This window comes from Cnephaeus nilssonii (assembly GCF_951640355.1).
Source record: "Cnephaeus nilssonii genome assembly, chromosome: 5".
Taxonomy (NCBI): Eukaryota; Metazoa; Chordata; class Mammalia; order Chiroptera; family Vespertilionidae; genus Cnephaeus; species Cnephaeus nilssonii.
This window is the reverse complement of record NC_137076.1, coordinates 100,918,473-100,940,314: the sequence shown is the minus strand read 5'-3', so window position 1 is coordinate 100,940,314 and position 21,842 is coordinate 100,918,473. Positions and strand designations below refer to the sequence as shown.

The 21,842-nt window shown below is 45.8% G+C and overlaps 1 protein-coding gene across 6 annotated transcripts in view; it reads right to left on the bottom strand.

Moving 5' to 3' along the window:
- The window catches only part of TENM2 (teneurin transmembrane protein 2), a gene marked incomplete at both ends in the record, with an annotated part of 890,113 nt that overhangs the window by 172,246 nt on the left and 696,025 nt on the right, over positions 1-21,842 (bottom strand). For 5 of the 6 annotated variants that reach the window (XM_079771922.1, XM_079771923.1, XM_079771924.1 and 2 more), the window contains 2 exons: positions 3,163-3,368; positions 17,083-17,205. In XM_079771922.1, the coding sequence (XP_079628048.1) occupies positions 3,163-3,368; positions 17,083-17,205 (329 nt within the window). The remainder of the gene's footprint in view (positions 1-3,162; positions 3,369-17,082; positions 17,206-21,842) is intronic. The other variant, XM_079771925.1, reaches the window with a different exon arrangement.

Genomic DNA, 21,842 nt, shown 5'->3' with positions numbered 1-21,842 from the left:
TGTTGTGTGATTACAACAGTGTGAGGCTGGTCACACAGGTAGAGAAGAAATCTGAGGCTAAAAGAGGTTAAGGGACATGTCCAAGGTCACCTGGTTAACACGTAGCCGGGCCTCCATTCTCAGTTCTCCCTTCACTCCAGGACTTTCTCCCCTCTGCCACATTGCCTCTCTAGCACTGCTTCTCGCCACTTTCCAAAAGCCAACTGGGACAGACTCTGATTCTTGGGCAATTTCAGCAGGTAAGAAAGGATTCTCTCTGTACTTAATATCCTTGGACATGGATACTAAACCTTGTAGGCTCTTGGTCAGAGCCTACAAGGTTTCTTATTTTATTAATACTCAATAAAATTTAAGCATAGCCATTACATGCAACACAGCCAATAGAATTTCATATTCTTCCCCCCCACATCTTTCTCTCTTTCCAGCTCATAAGAGTCACCTTGGCTAGACTGCCAATCCCCATAGAACTTATGTTCCTTGATAGGATATGCCAATAGAAATGAGAAATTCTATAATGAGTTAGTCACCTACCCCTGCAAGGAGCTAAGCACCGTCTCCTGGAGGAAATGGAGCCCATCAAAAGGACGTGAATGCATGTAATGACAGTGAACGGGTGTGAGAATGTGTAGGGAGTCATATTTCCCCTTCCTTTCCTTTTTAAAAGAAGCGCCCCTATATTGTACCTGTCTTGTTCATTTCTAAGCATCTGCACTGTGTCTCGCTTACTTGACCCTCCAACGCACACTAAACTTCCAAATTGGCAGCTGGACTGAAACCCTTCAAGCACATCAGCCCATGCCTATTCATTTCTCTTCCCCTGAAATGTGACGGGCCTGTCCCGGGAGTGGAGCTATTTTGAGAGGATGATCACTGGAACTATCACTGGGTTGGCAGGAGATGGACAGTGTGGTGTAGCCACAAAAGCAGAAAAGACACTGTCGCTGAGGGTTTGAGTCTTGACTGCCAGCACAGCAGGGAAACCGGGGAGAGTCTGTTTGCCTGCTGCCCACTATCACTCAGTCCCAGAGAGTTACCTACCCGATTTCCCGGATCGCCGGCTTTCCAGTTGCTCAGAGGATGTGAAGGAAGGGGGATAATGGTTCTGGAAACAATGTTGGGAAGAAGCAATTTTTCCCAGCAAGCTCCCTGCATCCAACTGGCTGAGAGGAAAGCTATGCTCAGCTGTACCCAGAGGCATGCTCACCCTTGCTTGAATAATGCCAAAAAGGCAGATTTCACCACTGCAAATCCTTCATTATGCTGCAATAGGAGCAATGGCACCTGAAGGTCAAGGAGACCACCTCACAATTTGCAGAACTTCCCAGAGCAGCTCTCTGCCATGCGCCTGGCCGGAAGTCACAGAAATGCCTCTGGGACTCCTCTCAGCCGAATTCCTCTTCCTCTGGATGAGAAGCTCTTGGAAAAAGAGTTGTGCTTTTGGTATCAGGAATTCTGCTTGGCCAGGGCTACATTAACTCATCTCTGGGTAATCAGTGCCTAGACCAGTAAATACTTTTCTGTGTGGATGGATGGTTGTTCAATTGACAACCACTTTCCACACTGGTCCCTACAGCATGGCCCTCCCTGCTCAAAAAGGACATAGTCCCTTACATCGATCATTTCAGGCTGTAAAGATGGGACTGCAAATAAGTTTCATCTTAAGAGTCAACACTGGTCAATCATTAGTGGCTGCCTTAGGGATCCTGTTGGAGGGACCTGTACTGAGTTCAGTGAGGAAAACGTGCAGTCATCGATTAGCAATGCCTGCCATGAACTAAATACGAAGAAATAGTGCCCTCTTGCTTTATTTTTGCTAATGGGTTTAAAGCTTTCAATTCTTCCAATTGACTTTTCTAGATGAATAACTTTCTAACACATTTTAAAGTCATCTCTGACTGGATGGAATACTCCTGGAATATTTCCCTAATGTACTTCCTTATGGACTCGCTGGCTGAAAGCAAATGAGGTGGGAAACCCCAACGTGGGTTTCCTCTGGATATACAATTCTTATTGGAAGAGAAAACCAAGCTAGTTGGGTGTTAATTTATCCCAGTTGGTGTGTACAGTACAATCCCTACCGGGACAAATTAAAGGAGGGATGAGAGGAGGAACAATGACATCCATCAAGTAATCCAATCTCTTGGTTCCCAGCACTGGGAAAAAGGCCACTTTCATGGTGCCCAAGGCTTCCCAAGGAGCTCGGTTCAGGGAAGAACAGGGAAGTCTCAGAGAAACAGCTGCTGAATTTTGCCACTCTTTTCTTAGACAGTGGGATGTCTCCTAGTGAAATTTTAACAAATTAATCTAATAACCAGAACGCCTGAACATTAAGTACCCAAGGATTCACCCCCAGGTCTAGCAAAGCTGACTTCATCAGGTAGGGATGTTACTGTTTTTTGAGATATAATTCACATAACATAAATCTCACCATTTTACAGTTTGATAGTTTTTAGAATATTTGCCATGCTGTGCAACAATCACAATATAATTTCAGAGTGTTTACATCGCTCCCCAAAGAGACGCCATACCTACTAGCTGTCAGTCCAATTCTACCCTCTCCTGCCCCTGGCAATCACTAGTCTCCTTTCTGCCTCTGTGGACTTACCTATTCTGGACAATATAACTGGAATCATAGAATATATGGCCCTGTGTATGTAGCTTCTTTCACTTATCATGATGCTTTCAAGGTTCATCCATGTCCTAGCTGTAACGACATTTCATTCCTTTTTATATTTGAATAATATTTCACTGTACGGATATGTTGCATTTTGTTTATCCATTTGTCAGTCATGGACATTTGGGTGGTTTCCACTTCAGGGCTATACTGAATAATGCTGCTATGACATTCGTGTGTATATTTTTATGAGAAATGATGTTTTCAATTCTCTGTGGGTACATACCCAGAAGTAGAATTACTGGGTCATATGGTAATTCTATGTGTAACTTTTTGAAGAACTGTCAAACTCTTTTGCACAGCGGCTGCACCATTTCAAATTCTCAATAGCAACGTACCAATGTAGCAAGGTACCAACGTTCCAACGTCTCCATATCCCTGCCAACACTTGTTATTGTTCGTCCTTTAATGACAGCCACCCTAGATGGTGTAAAGTGTGTGTGTATTTTTAAAACGACAACTCATGGTCAGATCAAGCATGGTCATACCTGGGCATGAGATGGTGGAAGTCCCCTTCTTATGTAAACACCGAAGAGAGCGTCTTTCCCGAGGGAGATGTTGAACTTGAGGAACTGGGGCTGGCTGATGTGAATCTGTGATCTCCAAAACACGCCTGGTGGGACTTCTTGGGTCACGCGCCGACCGACCTCTGCTTCGCCACTGTCTATGCTGCTGTTTTTCAATGACCAGGGCCCTGGAAAACAGGGATTGATGTCAAGTCAGCGACATCTGTACACACGAGCTGGCTCTCCATTTCTGTTTAATGATATGCCAGGATTTAAACAAAACATATTAAGATTAAACTCATGGCAAGTTCCTCTTTAAGTCACAGCTTAAAACATTCGGGTATTAAATAACAAAGCTATAAACCCAGACCCCAGGGCATCTGAGATACTGGCATAATGCTTTCTCAAACTTCCGTGACTGCCCTTTGCTGATCAAAGATAATAAGAGCTGGAGTCTGCTCAGTACATGCAAAGCTTGCAACGACCCTGAATGTAACTGGGATGTAAAAAAAAACATCAACAGGGCAGGGAGAGTGATATCAATTTGGCAGCATGTTTAATTCTTGCAGCCTGTAATTATTCTTTCCAGCCACAAACCAGTCCAGTGTACTCCAACGTTTTTATAAATTAAAAAAAAAAAAAGTAACAGTAAATAAAAATCAGTCGAAAGGAAATAAAATAACTCAGTAGAAAATGGGGACTTGATCTCAGGCTGACCTAATATTGGGAGCGACTCCGTCCGTGCGTGAGAGGGAGGGGCCTAAGGACCCTGAGGAAACCACACTGCTCTGGAGGTGTCAGTGGTGCACCATCACTGTCCCATCTTTGGAACCGCTTATAGGGAACAATCAGTTGCCCACACCCAGCACCCTTTATCACTGTAATCAGAGGAGCCTCAGGACTACCTATATCAGCAGAAGATTTTTAAATCACCAGTGCCTCCCACACTTCTGAGGAAGCTAGTTTTATAAAGGTCATTTGTGGTTCCTTCCAATGGATTCTGAACTTGAAAAACAAAATAAGATGAATCTCCTACCTTCTTGAGAATGTCTAAACCAACTGAAACCAGACACGAAAAGAATCAAAGACATTTTTGTTTTGAGGGTCTTTTCACTTTTCAATGGTCAGTTTGATGGCCTTGTTGGTCTGGAAACTTCTTTTTTTTTCAATCTTTATTGTTGAAAGTATTACATAAGTCACCCCCCCCCCCCCACCACACACACATTGACCTCTTCCAGCCCCCCCTCCCCGCCCAGTCTCATTGTCTATATCCATGGGTTATGCATATATGCATAAACGTTCATTGGTTGATCTCGTGTCACCCACCCTCCCCTGCCTTCCCTCTGAGGTTCGACAGTCTGTTCCATGCTTCTATGTCTCTGGGTCTATTTTTGATCATCAGTTTATTTTGTTCATTAGATTCCACATATGAGTGAGTTCATGTGATACTTATCTTTCTCTGACTGGCTTATTTCGCTTAGCATAAGACTAGGCCAATGGGCAAAGGATTAGAAATAAGCTCCCCTCTGCATTCCCGAATGGAGGGACTGTTCTGACAATATTTCTCTGTGCGTGGCCACTACACACTGCAGAGGGTTTGGGTGGTCAGGAGAGGGCATGATTACTAGACCAGCATGGAAGGGAAGTGAAGCTCCCTCGCTGAGGAGACCTGGCTCTGTTCCTATCTCACTGCTCTCCCGAGACAAGACTCGGGAGTGACCTTGGGCCAGTCTCTCCATCTGTCAAATAAGACATAACATTTTTGGATCTCTGAAGGTTTCCATATCTAAATTATAAACAAACTTCACAGAGTGACTTGAGGGTCTGAAGTTATTCCCCCCCTTTTCTTTAGCAAGAAAGGTGATGATTCATTTGTATGTAGCTCAATAGTGGATGAAATAAAAAGTCAACATGGGCTTAAAATAAAGCAGGGGGAACACTGGTTTGGACCCTAAGAAGAAACTCTTGATCTCTAGAATAAAAAGAAAACTAGAGGACGGACTCCTGAGAGAAGTCTGGAAGCTTCCATCATATACCATGGTTAAGAAGAAAAGAAACAACTAGGAAGTCCTGAGTGTTTCCGATGTTTAGGTGGGCCTAGACGCTTGTTCCTCAAGCATTTTGATGTTGGCTCATAGACATGGAATACTTGCCTGAAGGGGGAAGAGCGTTGTGTGATATGTAAGAGCAGAGACTGTGGGTTGACACTGTCTTGGTTCAAACCCCAGCTTTGATCCTTGGTAAATGTACCAATTCTCTCTGCCTCAGTTTCCTCATCTGTATAGTTGAAACACTATTATTATTTATTTCCCAGGATTGCTATGAGGCTTTAGCAAGCCAATCCACGGGAAGCTTTTAGAATAATTTTGGCAGGAAATACTAAATAAAAATGAGCTTTCAGCATTATTATTATCTGTAAGGCTCTAAGCCTAAAGTGTATTCTTTATTTTGCTAATGTCATGACAAGTGCAGGGGGAAACACTTATTATCACCAGTTGATCAGAAGCTCTGATTATTATAAATTGGAAACTAATTTGTATGTAAAATGCTGCTTCAGATAGACCCCCTGCCTTTCCTTCAAATTAAGGCCTTTTGGGGGAAGGGATATGTTAAAAAGACCCAGCGAGGAAGAAATGTAGTAAAAAAGACCCCAGAGGAAGAACAGTTTAAGGGCCTTGGAGAGTGACCCAGAGTAACCCCAGCAATCGTAGTGTGGCAATGCTAGTAAGTTAAAGAAATGGGTAAAGGGGGGACAAATGGTGGTGGAAGGAGACTTGACGTTGGGTGGTGAACATGCAATACAATCTACAGATGATGTATTATACTACTGTAAACCTGAAACCTATATAATTTTATTAACCAATATCACCCCAATAAAGTCGATAAAAATAAAAAAAATTAAAGAAATTATTCATCTTCCAGCTTAATAAGAAGGGCTTTCCTTTATGTCTGCTGGGCTTTCAGGGTTGCTGGGATCATGACAGGATATGAAAAAGAAGCAGGAAGTCAGCATCCACGAGCCGCTACTCTGCCACTGAAAGCTCAGTGGAGTCTGAGAATGTCAGGTGTGCAGGGAGTGGCCTGGACACGGAGCCACAGGGGGTTGGTCCTTAGGTCAGTGGGACCCCCTTCTTTTACTGGACCCTAATTTCAGGACACAAACTTCAGTAAGTTAGCTGCCACCACCTGTGACTGCAGCTGCCTTCCCAGGTGTCACACATCCCCTCAGGGTTTCAGACGCCCCCCCTTCTTCATGTCCCATCCACCAAAGGAGGCAGTGCCCCTGGGCAACGAAGTGCAGGCTTTGCAGCCAGGCAGAACTGGGCTCGAATCCTGACTTCGGTTCTTCCTGATGGATGACCTGCAGCAGCTTGCTTACTCTCTCTGGTCCTCTTTATTTTATTTTATTTTTTAGTAAAACGGGAATGATAAGAGTGGCTATCTCACAGGGTGGGAGTAACAAACGGAGGTACACAAAGCAGGGCTTAGTACAGTCCCTACCCCACAATCATAGTAAAATAAATGCTAGCTAGCTGCATTAAATTAAATAAAAGAATGAAAAACTATAAGGGAAAGCATTTGGCTTTCTTTACAGAGTAAAGGATTTTCTAAAAGACAAACACTGTGTGTGTGATCTATATGTCTGTATACATGTGTATGTGTAGATATGTATACATGTTTGTCTGTCTCTATTTGTCTATCGAGAAAGAGGGGAGGGTATACTTATGAAATAGAACAAAAGAACTATGGAACAAGCTTAAAATTAGAAATCATCTGTTCCCTTTACTGATTTTTGGTGGGACCCTCTGGAAGCGATTACTTGATTGAATTCGCTTATTTTATTGAAAAACCTGCTTTATTGAGTAGCCCTGAAATTAAGATCCAGTTCACCTTCACACTGAAGCTCTCTTTTCCATTACAGCCCCACCCGCACCAGAAAAATAGGTTGTTTCCCCCGAGTTCCCATAGCTACTGAACGCTACCCCGGCTCCTGTTCTCAGGTACTGGGATTGGTTTTTCGCACCTTCCCAAGTCTCTCTTATTAGACACTGCGCTCCCTGCGGTCAGGCATACCTGCGAATTCACCTCCCGGTTCTCCGTGGTGACAGCTCTAGAAACGCTTGTTGAACTGAATCAAGTTTGCCTGCCCATCTGATGGGCATTTTTACCCAACCCCTGTGATTACTGGGTGAAATGGGAGCCTTAAGGAAGACTCATTGTGCACAGTTGCAAGTAAACTGACTTAAATACACACACACACACACACACACACACACACACACACACACACCCCTACCTTTTGAAAGTTCTATGGGAATATTTACCATTTAAAGGAAACTTCCTTGCGGATCCTTTTGAAAAATCATGAGTAAACTCTTAGTTATCTTTTGTGTAAAATATTATAAATAAACACACAAACCAGGAGAGTTGGAGTACAGCGAAAAGGTGTTTAGATCAAGAACAGAAAGTCAAGGGTCCTAATCCCGTTGCTTAATGACTTTGAACCTTTTGTGGAAGGAACAGGGGTCTAAATACACTATCTGGTTGAACTCCCTGCCACTGAGCAGCTGGCCAGTTCAGGCAGGTCTAGTTTTCAAGGTCTCAGTGCCTTTATCTGCATAAGAGTGGTTTGGACTCAAAGATCTTGTAAATGGCATCCACTGTAGTCTACTGCTGTCTACAGAGCGAGCCAGGAGGGTCATGTCTGGGCATATGCTACCAAGTGTGTGTGTGTGTGTGTGTGTGTGTGTGTGTACGTATGTGTGTGTGTATGTGTGGTTGTGGTGTTGGCAGGAGGGAGGAAGGTGACTTCACTTTTAAAAAACTCGAGTCATTTAACATAAGCTATAGTTACTGTTAAAAACTGATGACTGCTTTCAAACTAAATTCTCCAGATGTGCAATGGAACCGTGCTTTGGCCAAGAGGGGTTTTTAGTTTTCACATATATATGGTTTTGTACATAAAATTCTCCTTTCAGAATTACAGAAAAATTTCAAAAAATGTCCAAAGAATTCCTGCATATCCTTCACCCAGATTGCATAAACGTTATATACATTTGCGCTATCAAGTCTGTCTCGTATATACTAGTATATAGGGTATCCCAAAAAATGTATATACACTTAAAAGCTGATGGCTCAATTGATGGTTCTTTCTTTTCAGATTTAACCCATTGGAATTAATAATTATTCAAAGTGTGCATACATTTTTGGGACACCCGTTATATATATGCACATTTTTCGGAGACATTGAGAGTAAGTTATAGACAAGATACTCCTTTACCTCTTAATACTTCTATATATTTTTTCCTAAAAGAAAGGGCATTCTTTTGCAGAACCACCATATTCTTATAAAAGCCAGAAAATTAACATTGATACAATGCTTTGTCTAATTTACAGAATTTATTCAAATTTCCCAATTGTTACACTGATATTCTTTATAGTAAAGGAGAAAAGACCTTTTCTATATATTTCTAAAAAAATCTTTACAATGAGTTGTATAACCTCTGTAATTTTAAAAACAATGAGAAAAAATACCTATTTTGTAAATACTGCCTCAACAGACATAAAAAAAAAAGGTATTTTTGCCAATTGCTGCCACCAGAGTGTTGGGAACCAATTCAGTGACTGTCCCTGGAGGTCCAGCCCCTGGGCTGGTGTCCAGGAGTGAAGGTCTGGGCTGCCTCTAAGGTCAAGGGCAGCAGCAGAGGCCAGGCTACCACCCTTCCACAAACTGACCCACTCCTGACCCGTGCCAGCTGTCCTAGGACCACAAACACGGCTGGTCCCTAACAGGCTGCCATTGAGGGACAGGAAGCGAAGTCCTGAGTTTTCTACCTTTGCCTCCAGGAAGGGCATCCTCCCACTGAGAATGTCCGAGACCTCAGAAGGTGGTGTGGCACAGCCATGGTCAGCCCTGGGCTTGAATCCCAGCGCTGACACTTCTGAGCTGTGTGCCTTCAGGCTAATCACTGCCCTCTCTGAGTTTACCTGCTCATCTGCATAATGGACTCCTTCTGAGGAGTAATTAGGGTAATACATGTCCTACCTGACTTGTAGGTGCTGCTACGTCTTTCTATTCTGTTGCTGTGCTACCTAAAAACACTGTAATGATCCCACATTTGGAGGATCAACTTGTAATGGTCTAATTTAAAATATAGGCTGCCTAGTCTAGGCATAATTCACTACAGAGGGCCGAGGGGTGGGGTTGGCCTTAAAGAAATAGGCCATCATTTTCCAGAGCCGCCAAAATCAATATACAATGAGTGGTCAATACGTCTGCAGGCAGGGAGGGACCTGTCACCTGAATTAAGGTGCTATGGCCCCAGAAAACAAAGTCACAAGTTCATTCGCTCCAAACTGCAGGCGTTGAAATGTATTCTAGCTGCTTCCTGGTAGGTACCACCTCTGTACCTACCTGTGTTAGTGAAGAATAGCCAGATTTCATTTACTTAACAATGATTCATGAATGTCTGAAGCAATGTTAGGTGGGTAGTTCATTCATTCATACTTTCATACAACCAATATTAATTGAGCATCTACAATAGTGCAAGGTAATCTTTAGCCAACATTAACCTTGAGGTCTATGTCATATTCCCATCATCCTTCATCCAGGGTCCCCTGGATTCGGGCTGGGCTTGACTTGGCAGCCTCAGGAGAGGAGGAACGAGGCAGCTACTCTCCGAAAGTCTGGCTGCCCTCCTTGGGTTCTGAGCAAGCCGGATGCAGGCCAGCCCACACCTCCCAGAGCTGCGGCTCCCGCGGCAAACTTTTCTTTCTGTCTGTGAGCTCAAAGTGACAAGTGGAGATGATGATCACTTGGCCCTAAGAAGCAGATGCCTCACACACGATCGTTCTGGATGGTTCATCTCCAGCTTAAAGATGAGATTTCTGGGTTTTTAGGAGCAAACACTCTAATGATCAATTTCACAGCAGAGCCCACCTCTCTCTCTATAGCTCCACGGAAGATTGCCCGTGTAAATGGGAAGTTATTGCCTATTTCAGAAACATGTACCTAAAATCCCAACCAGTTAAATAAGACTGATGTTGAGCAAATCGACAGCCTTCCATAGCCACATTAGGAGCTAATCATTTCAGAAAACGTTGCCATAATTCATTTATGGAAACAGCGAGACTATTCCCCAAACAAGAGATAACGGGAATGAACTCCTCGTCATACCGGGGAAATGACGCCTCATCTTCATACTTCCTAAACTTAACTGAACTCCGGAGGCACCTTGGCATAAATCTGCCTTGCAGATTATTCTGCCTCACATATTTTTATCTATTGCAAATAAAGTGGAATTCAGAATATTGCTTCAGTCATTACACCTCATTTTCATTTATTGGGGAATCAGGACAACCATCTGAGGGTTCTGTTTAACCAAGAGATGGGCGGAAAGGTTCCCCTACGGACATGAGCTCACTGCCCTGGATTCTAGCTCTTCTGCGGCCTCCACCCTGCCGCTGGCTGGCCATTTGTCACGGCCAGATTTCCATCCTGAGCGTCGCTGCTCCCGTGGTGGTAGTCATGGTATCACGCGGCAATAATGATTTTTACAAAATCCTTCAGTGCTTGGGGCACTAAGCACTGAAGGATGTTATGAAAGTACGTAGCCTTTAGATCTATGGAAACCTCAGCTTGTCACCTTAGGGAAAAATGGCCAACTCTTTGTCCCTAAGAGTGTTAAGCAGTTAACTGCCACGATATTTTGAATTTAATTAAAAGAGGTCTACTGCTTGCGTCTACAGATGCTTATGGCATACAAATGGTCAATAGATATTTATACATCTGGCTGTTCAGGGGGTCTTGCTTCTGCATTACTCTAGTTCAGTTCGCTAGTATGATTCACAGCAGCTAACGTTTATTGAGGGGTTACTGTTTGCCATGTAATCTCCTGACACCTTTGTGACCCTCCCCCATTTTTTTCAGATGAGAGGACCACAGAAGTAAAGTGACCTGCTTAAGGTTACACAGCTCTTAAGTGGCAGAGCCGAGACTGACAGCCATGTCTGACTAATACCGAATCTCACCTATCTAACCACTACGCTGACTGTATTCCCGGTCCTGGGCTGAGTACAAAGATACAACAAGGTGTGCATCCATGCAGAGAGCAGACACCGGTCCCTGCGTGTGCAAGGCAACCCCGAAAAAGAAGAGTGCCAAGGCGAGCAAGGGCAACTGTGGTGGGGAGGGAACCGGCTCTCATGATTAATACCCACGTCAAGTCACAATGCTGCTGGGTATAACACACATTATGCAACTTAGGACGAAGTTGCAGGTGACAATCGGAAGCTAAATCTAGCCACATGACACACATAAGGGGTACCCATCTGTGACATTGGTAGAACATGGCCTCCAAAGCGAGGGGAGCTGTGTCGGTTCATAGGTCTATTTTCCAGTAGACGCGCGCCATTGTAATGACTGGCTCCAACCTAATGACCCCTTGCCCTTCTGGGGACCTCACCGACTTTGAAAAAGCCTCATGCAGGGAAGTGATCATTTTGAAACCCCGAGCTGTGTTCACTGAGAGGCAGACAAGAGCCAGAGGAAGAATCACCAACCTCCCTGCTAATCTGGCTCCTAGTCCCGTGCATTAAGCCAACTAGTAAAAATCATTACGAAGTTTCTGCTGAAAGGGCAAGTGTAGAAAAACATGTTTCTAAACAGCATAACAGTCTTTGCCATTTTTCTTCCAACTTGCATACCATCTGGAAATTCTGATTTTTTTTTCAAAGGGGAGGAAAGAAATGTGCTCCAGGCACAAATAAATGTTTACAGCCGAGTTATAAACTGAGAATGGTGGGGCTTAAAACAGGCTGGCAGCGATGGGACTCAGGCTGCAGCCAGACAGGGAACGCTGCGGCGGGCCGGCCAGCACACTGGCCCTCCTGCTTCCCACGGACCTCGTCAAGCAAATGTCTGCGAAGAAGAAGTCTTCATTTGGGTTCGTTCTAATACTCAGAAGGTAAAAAAAAAAAGAGGATGATGCGGCATGATTGTCTATCATGACATTCTGAAGGCAGACTTTGCCTTTGGGAAATAGAGCACGTTGCCCTGGCCAGTGTGGCTCAATTGGTTGGGGTCGTCCCACGCACCAAAAGGCTGCCAGTTCGATTCCTGGTCAGGGCACATGCCCAGGTTGTGGTTTTGATCCCCCGGGCAGGGTGGGCAGGAGGCAGCTGATCAATGTTTGGTGCTCACATTGATGTTTCTCTCTCTTTCCCTTCCTCTCTTTCTAAAAATCAATAAAAATATCTTAAACAAACAACAAACAAAAAATACAGCCCCTCATAAGAAGTGGCATCCCATAGAGGCTTGCTCAATGCACCAGCTATAAGACGTCAATGACAACAACTAATATTCACAGATCTCTTATTAATTTCTGGATCCCACAAACTGTGTTTTACAAGAGTTGTCTCATTTCTGCTGGACAGTGTGCTCATGAGGGGGGGCCATTTCACAGATGAGGGATCAGAGGCTGAGGGAGGACATGACCTGCTTAAATTCATGCAGCTGCCAAGTGACGAAGCTATTGTTTATATCCAGCTGCACCACAACAGAGTCCTGTTGATAGAGGACCTGTTCGTGCAAAGTCACCAAGATTGTATTATACCCAACTCTAGTCAAGAAGAGAAAACTCAATTATAGCCTCCTCTAATTTGTGTTGTTCCAGGTAAGACCAAGAAAAGTAGAAATGGGTTTGCAAATGCTATAGAGCAGTCAGCAAACTTTTCCCGTAAAAGGCCACATGGTAAGTACTTTTAGGCTTTGTGGGCCTCATTCTAGTCTCTGTTGCAACTACTTCACTGCATCACTGTGATACAAAAGCAGCCCCAGGCAATGAGTGGACATGGCTGTGCTCCAATAAAACCTTATTTGCAAAAGCAGGCAGCTGGTCAGATTTGGTCCACAAGATGCAGTTTGCTGACCTCTCATATAAAGAACACCTTACATTTAAAGTGAGTGATAGGTTTTCAGAATGGTCCATGAAATCCTACTTGGGAGCTTATTCTTTCTTAAGACCAATGAGCAAATTGGCTACCTATGACGTGCCCTTTAAAAGCTCTTGTGCACGTTGCCACTGGGCCCAGCCAATCAAACTGGATTCCCTTATGCTATCTGACCTGGTCAGAACACTGTATTGAATCTTTGTTCTCAAGGCTTCTCTAATCCCAGCCCTATAGAAAACGTGCTCCAAGCTCGCGTAATGAAGACGTATGAGTTCATTCCTCTTAACGTAGAAATACACGCGAGATGGTGAGTGATTCTGGCAGTGCGTGGGCTCCCTTTTCTTGATCTGAAACCCAACAACCAACCCCGTGGAGGTTTAATTGAAAGAGAGAATGGAGTGAAAATAAGCCATGAGCAACAACAAATGGAAACGGGAAGACGAAGGCCAAAGAACACACTCTCCTAACTAATTAATCAAGTGCTTTGTTTCCACTAACATATCAGAGTGTGTAGGCTGCGCTGTCTATTAGATTTCTTTCCAAATCTGAGAAATGTAAACACTCCTAAAGACCAGGTAATGAAATCTCTATCGACGTGCCATCGTAGATGGGACTCACATGTCCGTGTTTTGCTTACATTTCAATTTGCTGCTGCTGGATCCTTACCCAGTAATTGCTTAATAAGATTAACCTCCCTGGCCATGTGTGGTGTGTTTTGGTGAAAACATTAGCAGAGGGATGGATTGTTGTACACCACCCAAAATGGAGGGGGTGTTATTTAATTAACTTATTGCCAATAGTTCCTGATTGTCTCTTTGAAACACTGGAAAAGCAGTCCATTGGCATTGATTCGGGTGAGCTAAATGTATAGAATTGGGGGGTGCGAGTGAGGGAGGTCACTGAGGGAAGAAATTCAAACCTCAGGTCACTTTCTCTAAAAGGGCTAGCCACATGTGAAAAAGGAAAACCTGTCTAATTGTTTTATTTTATCATTTTTAAAAAAACATATATTTTAAATCCACACCGGAGGATATTTTTCTACTGATTTTTTAGAGAGAGTGGAAGGGAGGGGAAGAGATTCATAGAGAGAAACATCGATGTGAGGGAGACACATCGATTGGTTGCCTCCCGCACGTAGCCCGACCGGGTTGGGATGGAGCCTGCAACCGAGGTCCATGCCCAAAACCCTTCAGTTCTTGGGCCGATGCTCTATCCACTGAGCCAAACTGGCTAGGGCCTGTCTAATTGTTTTATAAAACCAAACTTTACAGCAAGTTGAAGAAGGGATCTGATATCTTCAGTCATCAGCAGAGGACTGTTTTGGTGTTCAGAAACGAGATGCTCAGAGTTTTACATCAACTGGAAGCAATTTTAAATTCTCACCCCTTTTCATAAGAGTCCTACTGACAAAATTTATTGGACAACGACTTGGCAACCATTTTCACCTGTCTCATAACTCATTTGGAAATAGCTGAACTGGTGATGTTACACGAATTACACAACATTTTCAGAAGCCTGTTGCCTCTGAGGGGAAAAATTCTGGTCTTCCCATGGGAAGTGTTTCCTCATTGGTCATTTGGAGACACCATCCCCTCAGGTAGGACACACTCTTTGTGGGAGGTGCCTGCCTGAGCTGGTGGGGGAGGCTCAGGCTTAATCACAAACGGGTGGAGTGGCTTATCTTAACTCACAGAATTCAGTGCCTATCAGGGGTCCCCTTTTGTGAAGGACAATATGTGAAAAGACTTTGTCTATGATGTCAGAATGTATATACATTTAATAGACATTTCTGTGCCTGAGGATAGACTATGCCTATTCACTTTCGAATATGTATTCTGCATTCTTCCCAAAGGACAGGGTGCTAACAGGTAGATCCAAGGACACTCATGGGTAAAATATAAGAGAGACCCCCCAAACCCGGATTTCTCAAGGAGCATGCTGGTTGCCATTTTGGATGGGAGGGGGCTGTCTTGTGTATTGTAGGATGTTCAACGGCATCTCAGCCTCTACCCAATGGATGCCAGTGACTATCAAAAAAAGTCTTCAGCCCTAGCCGGTCTGGATCAATGGATACAGTGTCAGCCTGCTGACTGAAGGATTCTGGGTTCAATTCTGATCAAGGGCATGTACCTTAGTTGCAGGCTCCTCCCTGGCCCCGGCACGTTCAGGAGGCAACCAATTGATGTGTTTCCCTCTCTCTAAAAATCAATGGAAAAATATCCGCAGATGAGGATTTTTTAAAAAAAGGTCTTCAGACATGGCCAAGTTTCCCCAGGTGGGCAAAACTGAAAACCACTGTCTTAAAGAAACCAAAATTGCAGGAGGTCTCAAGTCTCGGAGGTGAAGAGATGGAATCCGAGGCCAACACACGTAGCTTGGAGCTTTCTGGTCAGTGACGGCAGGACCTGATCAGTCAAGACCAAGTCTACTTTTCATCTTTAGGTGCCGTGTTAGTTACCTGATAATGGAAAGCATATAATTTCATCCTCGGACAAAACTTGTTCATGCTTACTTAAAGGTAATTTAGGGTTATGATTAGGATAGATGAGTAGAGCAGTTATTAAAGACTGGATAAGAAGACCAAAAGTCACACTCCAAGCATTAGGACAACGCCGGGGAGAAAAATTCCAGCAACGTTAGCATCTCGGGATGCTAACGAAGGCACACCTGTAAGGGAGGATGAATTCTGAAATCTTCTCTGCGGAAAACGGCTGATTTAAGGAAAACTCCAGCAAGCTTGCCCACAGATTCCCAGGGCACAGACCTGAGTCCAGGTTTGTACTTGTCTACTTATCTGAGGCGGGGCAAGTTTCTCAAATCTCCTGGGCCTCAGTTTCTCCGAGATAATCTCTCCTCCCTTTAGAGCTGCTGAAGTTACGCAATGCTAAGCGTGGCACCCAACAGGAGCCCAATAAACGTTAGTTCCGTTCCCATCTTTGAAATGTCCCTGTGCGGTATTTTAAGAAACGTGGGGGTGCGCTGCCTACGTGTGCTGAGGCAGAGTGAGAATTTCTGTGTCTGGAGAAACCCTCCCGTCTGTGATTTCCTCCGGATTCAGCTAGTCGAACGATGCCACTGGCTGCTGGAGTCTTTTTACTTTTTTAAAGGTGGAAGCTTTTGAATACATTGCATTTGTAAGTGATCTGTGTTAGAATATAACAAATCTCCCGTTATAGTCCATTTCTACCCACGTTGCACAGCATAGTCCTTCTACTTTAGTTGGCAATAAAGGGCTCCACAACTCAAAAAAAAATAAAATAAAATAAAGAGAGAAAAGATGGTGCAAGAATAATAGTTTTAGTCTGTCCCACAGGTTCGTAGCTGCCTGTGGTTCTGTTTCCGCTTCATCTTAGCACCTGGCTAGCACCTTTCTTTCCCTGCAAGAATACCGTTGCCTGATTGCTTCAGTAAGCATTCCCATTGTCCTCATTCACTGTTCTTAGTGGAGAGACTTTGCTCCCCAATTGTCACAACTCCTCATTCTCCCCTAAAGCCCAACTGCTCTGAGCCTGAGTCTGTTAGGCTGTGCCTGTTGGGGCTTCCTCCCTGGGGAGGCGCCTCCCTCCCCAGGAGAGGGCTCCCTCCGCTGGGCTTTCTCCATCAGGAAGGACTTTCTCCCGCTGCCGCCTGGCTGCTGCTCTGCCCAGGCCTCGGGATGCTTTCCAGGCGCTGCAGAGCCTGCCATGGCTGCAGATAGCACAGGTATGCACATTGTTCCAAGCAGGCGCCGTGCCAGCTCCAGCGGCTGCGGCCAAACACAGCCAACAGACAGGAACAGCAAACAGCTCTGAACAGCGGCACCTCGGAAAGGCGACGCTCCCCCCTTTTCCCGCCCCCCCCCTTCCCCTTTTCTCTCTTTTTGCATATCTTCCCAGATTTGGATTAACCAGCTGGTGGGAGCTCTGAGTGTTCCTGTGACCTCCAGAGGGCCAGCGGCAGCTGTAACCTCACCTTTGCCTCCAGATGGCATCGTTGCCACATCATCGTTTCCTGGTAGGCCGGTCCTGATCCCATTGTTAAAGGTGTGTCCATCTGCCGGCTGGAGTTGCCAATTGAGTCCGAGCAGATGCATTGCTGCGGGAGAGACAAAGCCATGAGAATATGAACAGATAATTCAGCAATGCAAATGCCAAGGGGGAGGGCCAGGTGTCCTCTCCAAGCCATGGCCTTTTAAGGAAGCTGCAGTTCAAATGTAGCCTGCCCCAGGCCCAGGGAACAGCTAATACAGAGAGCACAGCTCTGGGCATTAGGTCTCCTCTCTGCTGCTGTTCACAGCCCCAGGCGGAGAGGGGCCCGTGGAGGGCAGAGGAGGGAGGAGAAAACAGCCCAGACCCCCCAAGTGGCGCCACCTCGGAGGGGAGATGCCCCCCCCCCCCCCCCCCCCCGCCATTGGAAGCTCTGTGCAGGGCGCTGCTGGTCACACCCAGCTTTTCACACTCTGGATGCAGCTGCTGTTAGACTGGGGGTCCAGGGGCGCTGACCAGGAGGTCCCTCAAATGACTCAAAATGTCAGTGTCAAGACGAGGCTTCTGAGATGGGACCAGCCCACCCCCAACTATTATTCCAAACTTTAAAAATAGGGTTCCTTTCCGCCCTATTCATGGTAAGTGAATACTTTCCAGCCCATCGTGGAAAAAGCTTGGGTGTGGTGGCGGCATGGGGCCCTTTTCTGAAAACATCACAATTCCTCCTCTCCCCTCCACCCTGCCAAAAACAAACAAACAAACAAACAAACAAACAAACAATCAACAACAGCAACCCATACACTTGCCCACAGTGAATGAGACAGGTCTGAGGCACAGCCTCTTCTCTTTGCTCAGGAGACAAGCATGCCTCCACAAGTTCTGCTTTACTTCAACATGCACCCCAAACCGCCAAGCCCAAGCTTCCTCTGGTCTTCCTCGTCCGTCCCTCTGTCTGTCCCAACTCCCCACTTCCCAATTAGATTAGCAAACTCAACCCCCCCATCTCTGTGGCTTCTAGGGGCTTTGTTTGACTGCCTGCGATTAAACAACCTGCGTTCTTTCCAAGCCCCGTCTCAGAAATGCTTCATTTGCAAATCAATAAGGAGTTCATTTCCCCACACATTTTCCATTCAGACAATAATCGCACCGCGTCCGTCTGGCATTTCAACCTGGACACGGGCTGACGCTGTTGCTATGTGTCCAGCGCTGCGGGAGAGAAAGGGCCGGTAACAGGGATGATGCAGGGACGGGAGAAACAATTAACCGCAGGAAACACAATTAACAATGCTTAGGAAACTGTTCACACAGCAATTAATTCTGCAGGCCTGCCACCACTTCAAGTCGGGCTGCATCCCATTAAGGTTAAAAACCCATCTTCCAACAATACAGCTCAGACTGATGGCCGCAGATAAGGGGGCAAGGTGTCCCCGGGTGTATGGCGGCCTCTTTCTCCAACGCGGTCCCAACGCGGACCCGGGTGCTGTTTCCAGACATTACTCTGAAGTGCAAGGCCCGCTGCTGCAACTCTCTGAGACGATAAATACCAATAAGTGACACTTACTCACACTTCCCGTCCAGGCAGCACCTAATTTTCCTCTGCAGAGTATCCGTTATACGGAGGGCGCTTACTTGAGGAGACCACATCCTACTGCCTGGAATCCTGACATATTCTCACTGCGCAGAGGCCAGGCAGTGGGAGCGAATCATGGTTGCTTCTAGGTAATGACAGCTTCTGATTTGTAATTACAAGGCGAAGGGCACCAAAGAATTAGCTATTTTTAAACGGTTGAAAAAATGTTATGATTGGGCTATCAGGGCTCGCCTTGAGCCAGCTCAGGGCGCCTGGGAGATGTGGGTCTGTGGAGGGTTTCTGTGCTTTGAGACAGACACGGGCAGGTGTAGCAGGTGTACTGGGGCTCAGGCCTACCCAAGTGTTGCTTGTCACGTCTGTAAAAGGAAGAGGTGGCTCCACCAGACAAAGATGACATCATCCCCAGGGCCCCCTCTTGTCCAAACTGCTCCCCTCTGGCGGGACTCTGTCTTGCCACCCCACGTAGAACACACTGCCGCGCTCGCTCTGGGGGCACAGCGAGCGAAGGGCACCCCAATCCGCCTGCGTGGGAACAGGGCATTCTGGGAACTGTGCTCTCTGTTTTCAAAGACACCTGTCCTCCCTTTTCATTTTGGGTTGCACAGCGTCTCTTTCTCTCTCTCTTTAAAGTATTTTGAAAACAAGAAAACTATAGATGGGGTGAGAAGGGTTAGGGTCAGAGTATGCAAGTAACTTCTCAGACAACTCCCAGAAGCGCAAAGAAAAGATCAGAAAGTGAGATGGAGAAGCGAAATCTGCCGAGCTCAGCTCGGTCCTCCCAGCAGAGGCAACGCCACAAAAATGAGACTCAAGTTTGGGCATATTTTCTGTTGTTCCATTGAATGTTAAGTAAATAAGTGAGAATTATAGTAGGGGTATAACCACCTTGTCTTGTTTCTTTTTTTGAGGGGAGGGGAGCAGGGTCTGAAATAGGCTTTTGTTTACACATTTTCTTTTCTGGATCAGCTCTTCCTTCTCTCTTTCTTGAGTAAGACAACGGTGGGGACGGGCTGCTGTGTCCTCAGGATAAAGACCCAGGGGAGTTGTGAAGTAAATGAGTCTCCTGACTAATGAGAACTCTGTTTCTTACTCAGCTACTGGTCTGCTCTGGGGCTAGGGCTGAGAACCAGCGGTCAAACTCCCCCGTTCCCTTTTGTAAAGGTTTCCCTTTACAGGTGGAATAATGGCTGCTTGGGGACAGTGGGGGTTAAGCATCTGTCCCCTGGCAGGTCTCGCCAAGTGCCCTACACACGGAAGGCATTTCATAGTGTTTATCAGAACAGGTGATGCCCATGGGGGAAGATGGAGGGGCTAGATTGTAGGTCATCATGTTCTCATAAATAAAATAAACCTAACACAGAGGTGGAAAGGATGGGATGAGATAGTGCTGGCAGCAATATGAACAAATCTGCGAAGAGAAGCTATTTTGATTATTAGTTTGTTAATGCTGGTGGCCCGTCCTTGAAGCCCTTCTGTGGCCAGCACTGGAGGAGACTTCCTGTGGACGTTATCTTAGGACTCATGGCTGACATTTGAGGGATGTACTACCATAATCCCCCTTTCACTGGCCAGGAAACGGGTGCCTGTGAAGTTTGATCACAGGGGCATTTTGGAATCCAAGGAGGGTTACAGTGGCAGGTGTCACAGTGGTCTGGTGACAAATTCTGGTTTGCAGTAGGATCTCAGCAAACACGGTCTCTTTCTTGCAATTTAGGACAATCTCACTGTGATTGGTGAATGACCACTTTCTCTACTCAGCACCCCTTCCTGAAGGTGATTCTATTTTCTCACCTTGTTGAACTCAGATGTGGGCCGTGACCAGGTGGCACATACTTTGCCCACCTCTTTTCCTCTTCCACACCATCAGCCCAGGGCTTGAATGACAATAATGTGGCTCAGAGCCATGGCTGACCAGTCATAGAACACAGAATGAGTGAAGATATAAGCTGCTACTGTTGCAAGCCACTGAGAGTGTGGGGTTCTTTGTTATAGCAGCACACCTGAGACTAGACAGACTCATTCGGTTTTAGGGAAAGTTAGAAATTCCATTTTCATATACCAGGTCGCTGTGTCTTCCTTGAAATTGTTTATTTATAGCGTGAGGATCCTTTCCAAAACCCAGCCAGGAAGAGGTAGGTCACATTGAGGGCCACTACATTTGGTTTTATAAACAACAACAACAACAACAACAAAATAGCTCTTTAAACATGATGTCATGATATTTCCAACTGTGATCCACTCTCAGAATCCAATTTAGAAAGCTAAGGGCCTCAGAGGAGCCAGAGCTACTGCTTCTTCATCTGAAGATTGTGGGTGAACAGTGACCTCATCAATTTGCATGCTACAGAATAAGACATCTTAGGTGCAGCGGGTGGTCCCCTCTCCCACTCCCCCAGGTGCTCTAGCAGCTCACCCCAAAAGGTCTTGTTTGGACCATCTGAGGGTCAGAAGTGAAATGAATTTGGGAGGCCCTCTCCCTAACGTTTCTCACCCCCCCCCGCCGGCAGCCAAAATGCACAATTTATCACGACGTGACAGGCTCCGCTCCAGCGGGACCCTCGGACAGAACAACGGGGCTCCGCGGGTCAGCAAGGATGGAACAGGGAAAGGCTCCCAGTGGAAGCTCGTGTAATCCAGGTGGCAGCTGGGAAGGCAGCCACAGAAAACACAAGAGGCAGCCAGACTCTGAGAGTTTCCCTCTGGCTAAGTGGAGAGGACTTCCATCGAGTGCTGAAAGCGAACCAAGGCAGGATGGACGGATCACGAACAGACCCCACACAGACCCCAACGGCAGCAGGAATGAGACACAGACCTACCTGGAATTAGGGGATATTTTCTTATGGAAGTTGTGTGTGTGTGTGTGTGTGTGTGTGTGTGTGTGTGTTTCCTGTTGTTGTTATTTTTATATTTTGCGTGTGCCAGATGGGCTCTAAAAGACATACTCAGAAGAAGCCCATGCAGAAGGAAGGGAGAAGGGATAGTTACAGGTAACAAAATTCCCCAGCAACCACAGGATAGGAGATTATAGGCCTTGGAGGGTGGCAGCTTGGAACAGGGGTGTCTGAAATAGTAATTAGTACGCGTGGGCCCTGCTGAGTGCCACTTAGAATCTCCCATGCTCATTGGCTGGCAGAGGATCACCCTGACAAAGGAGC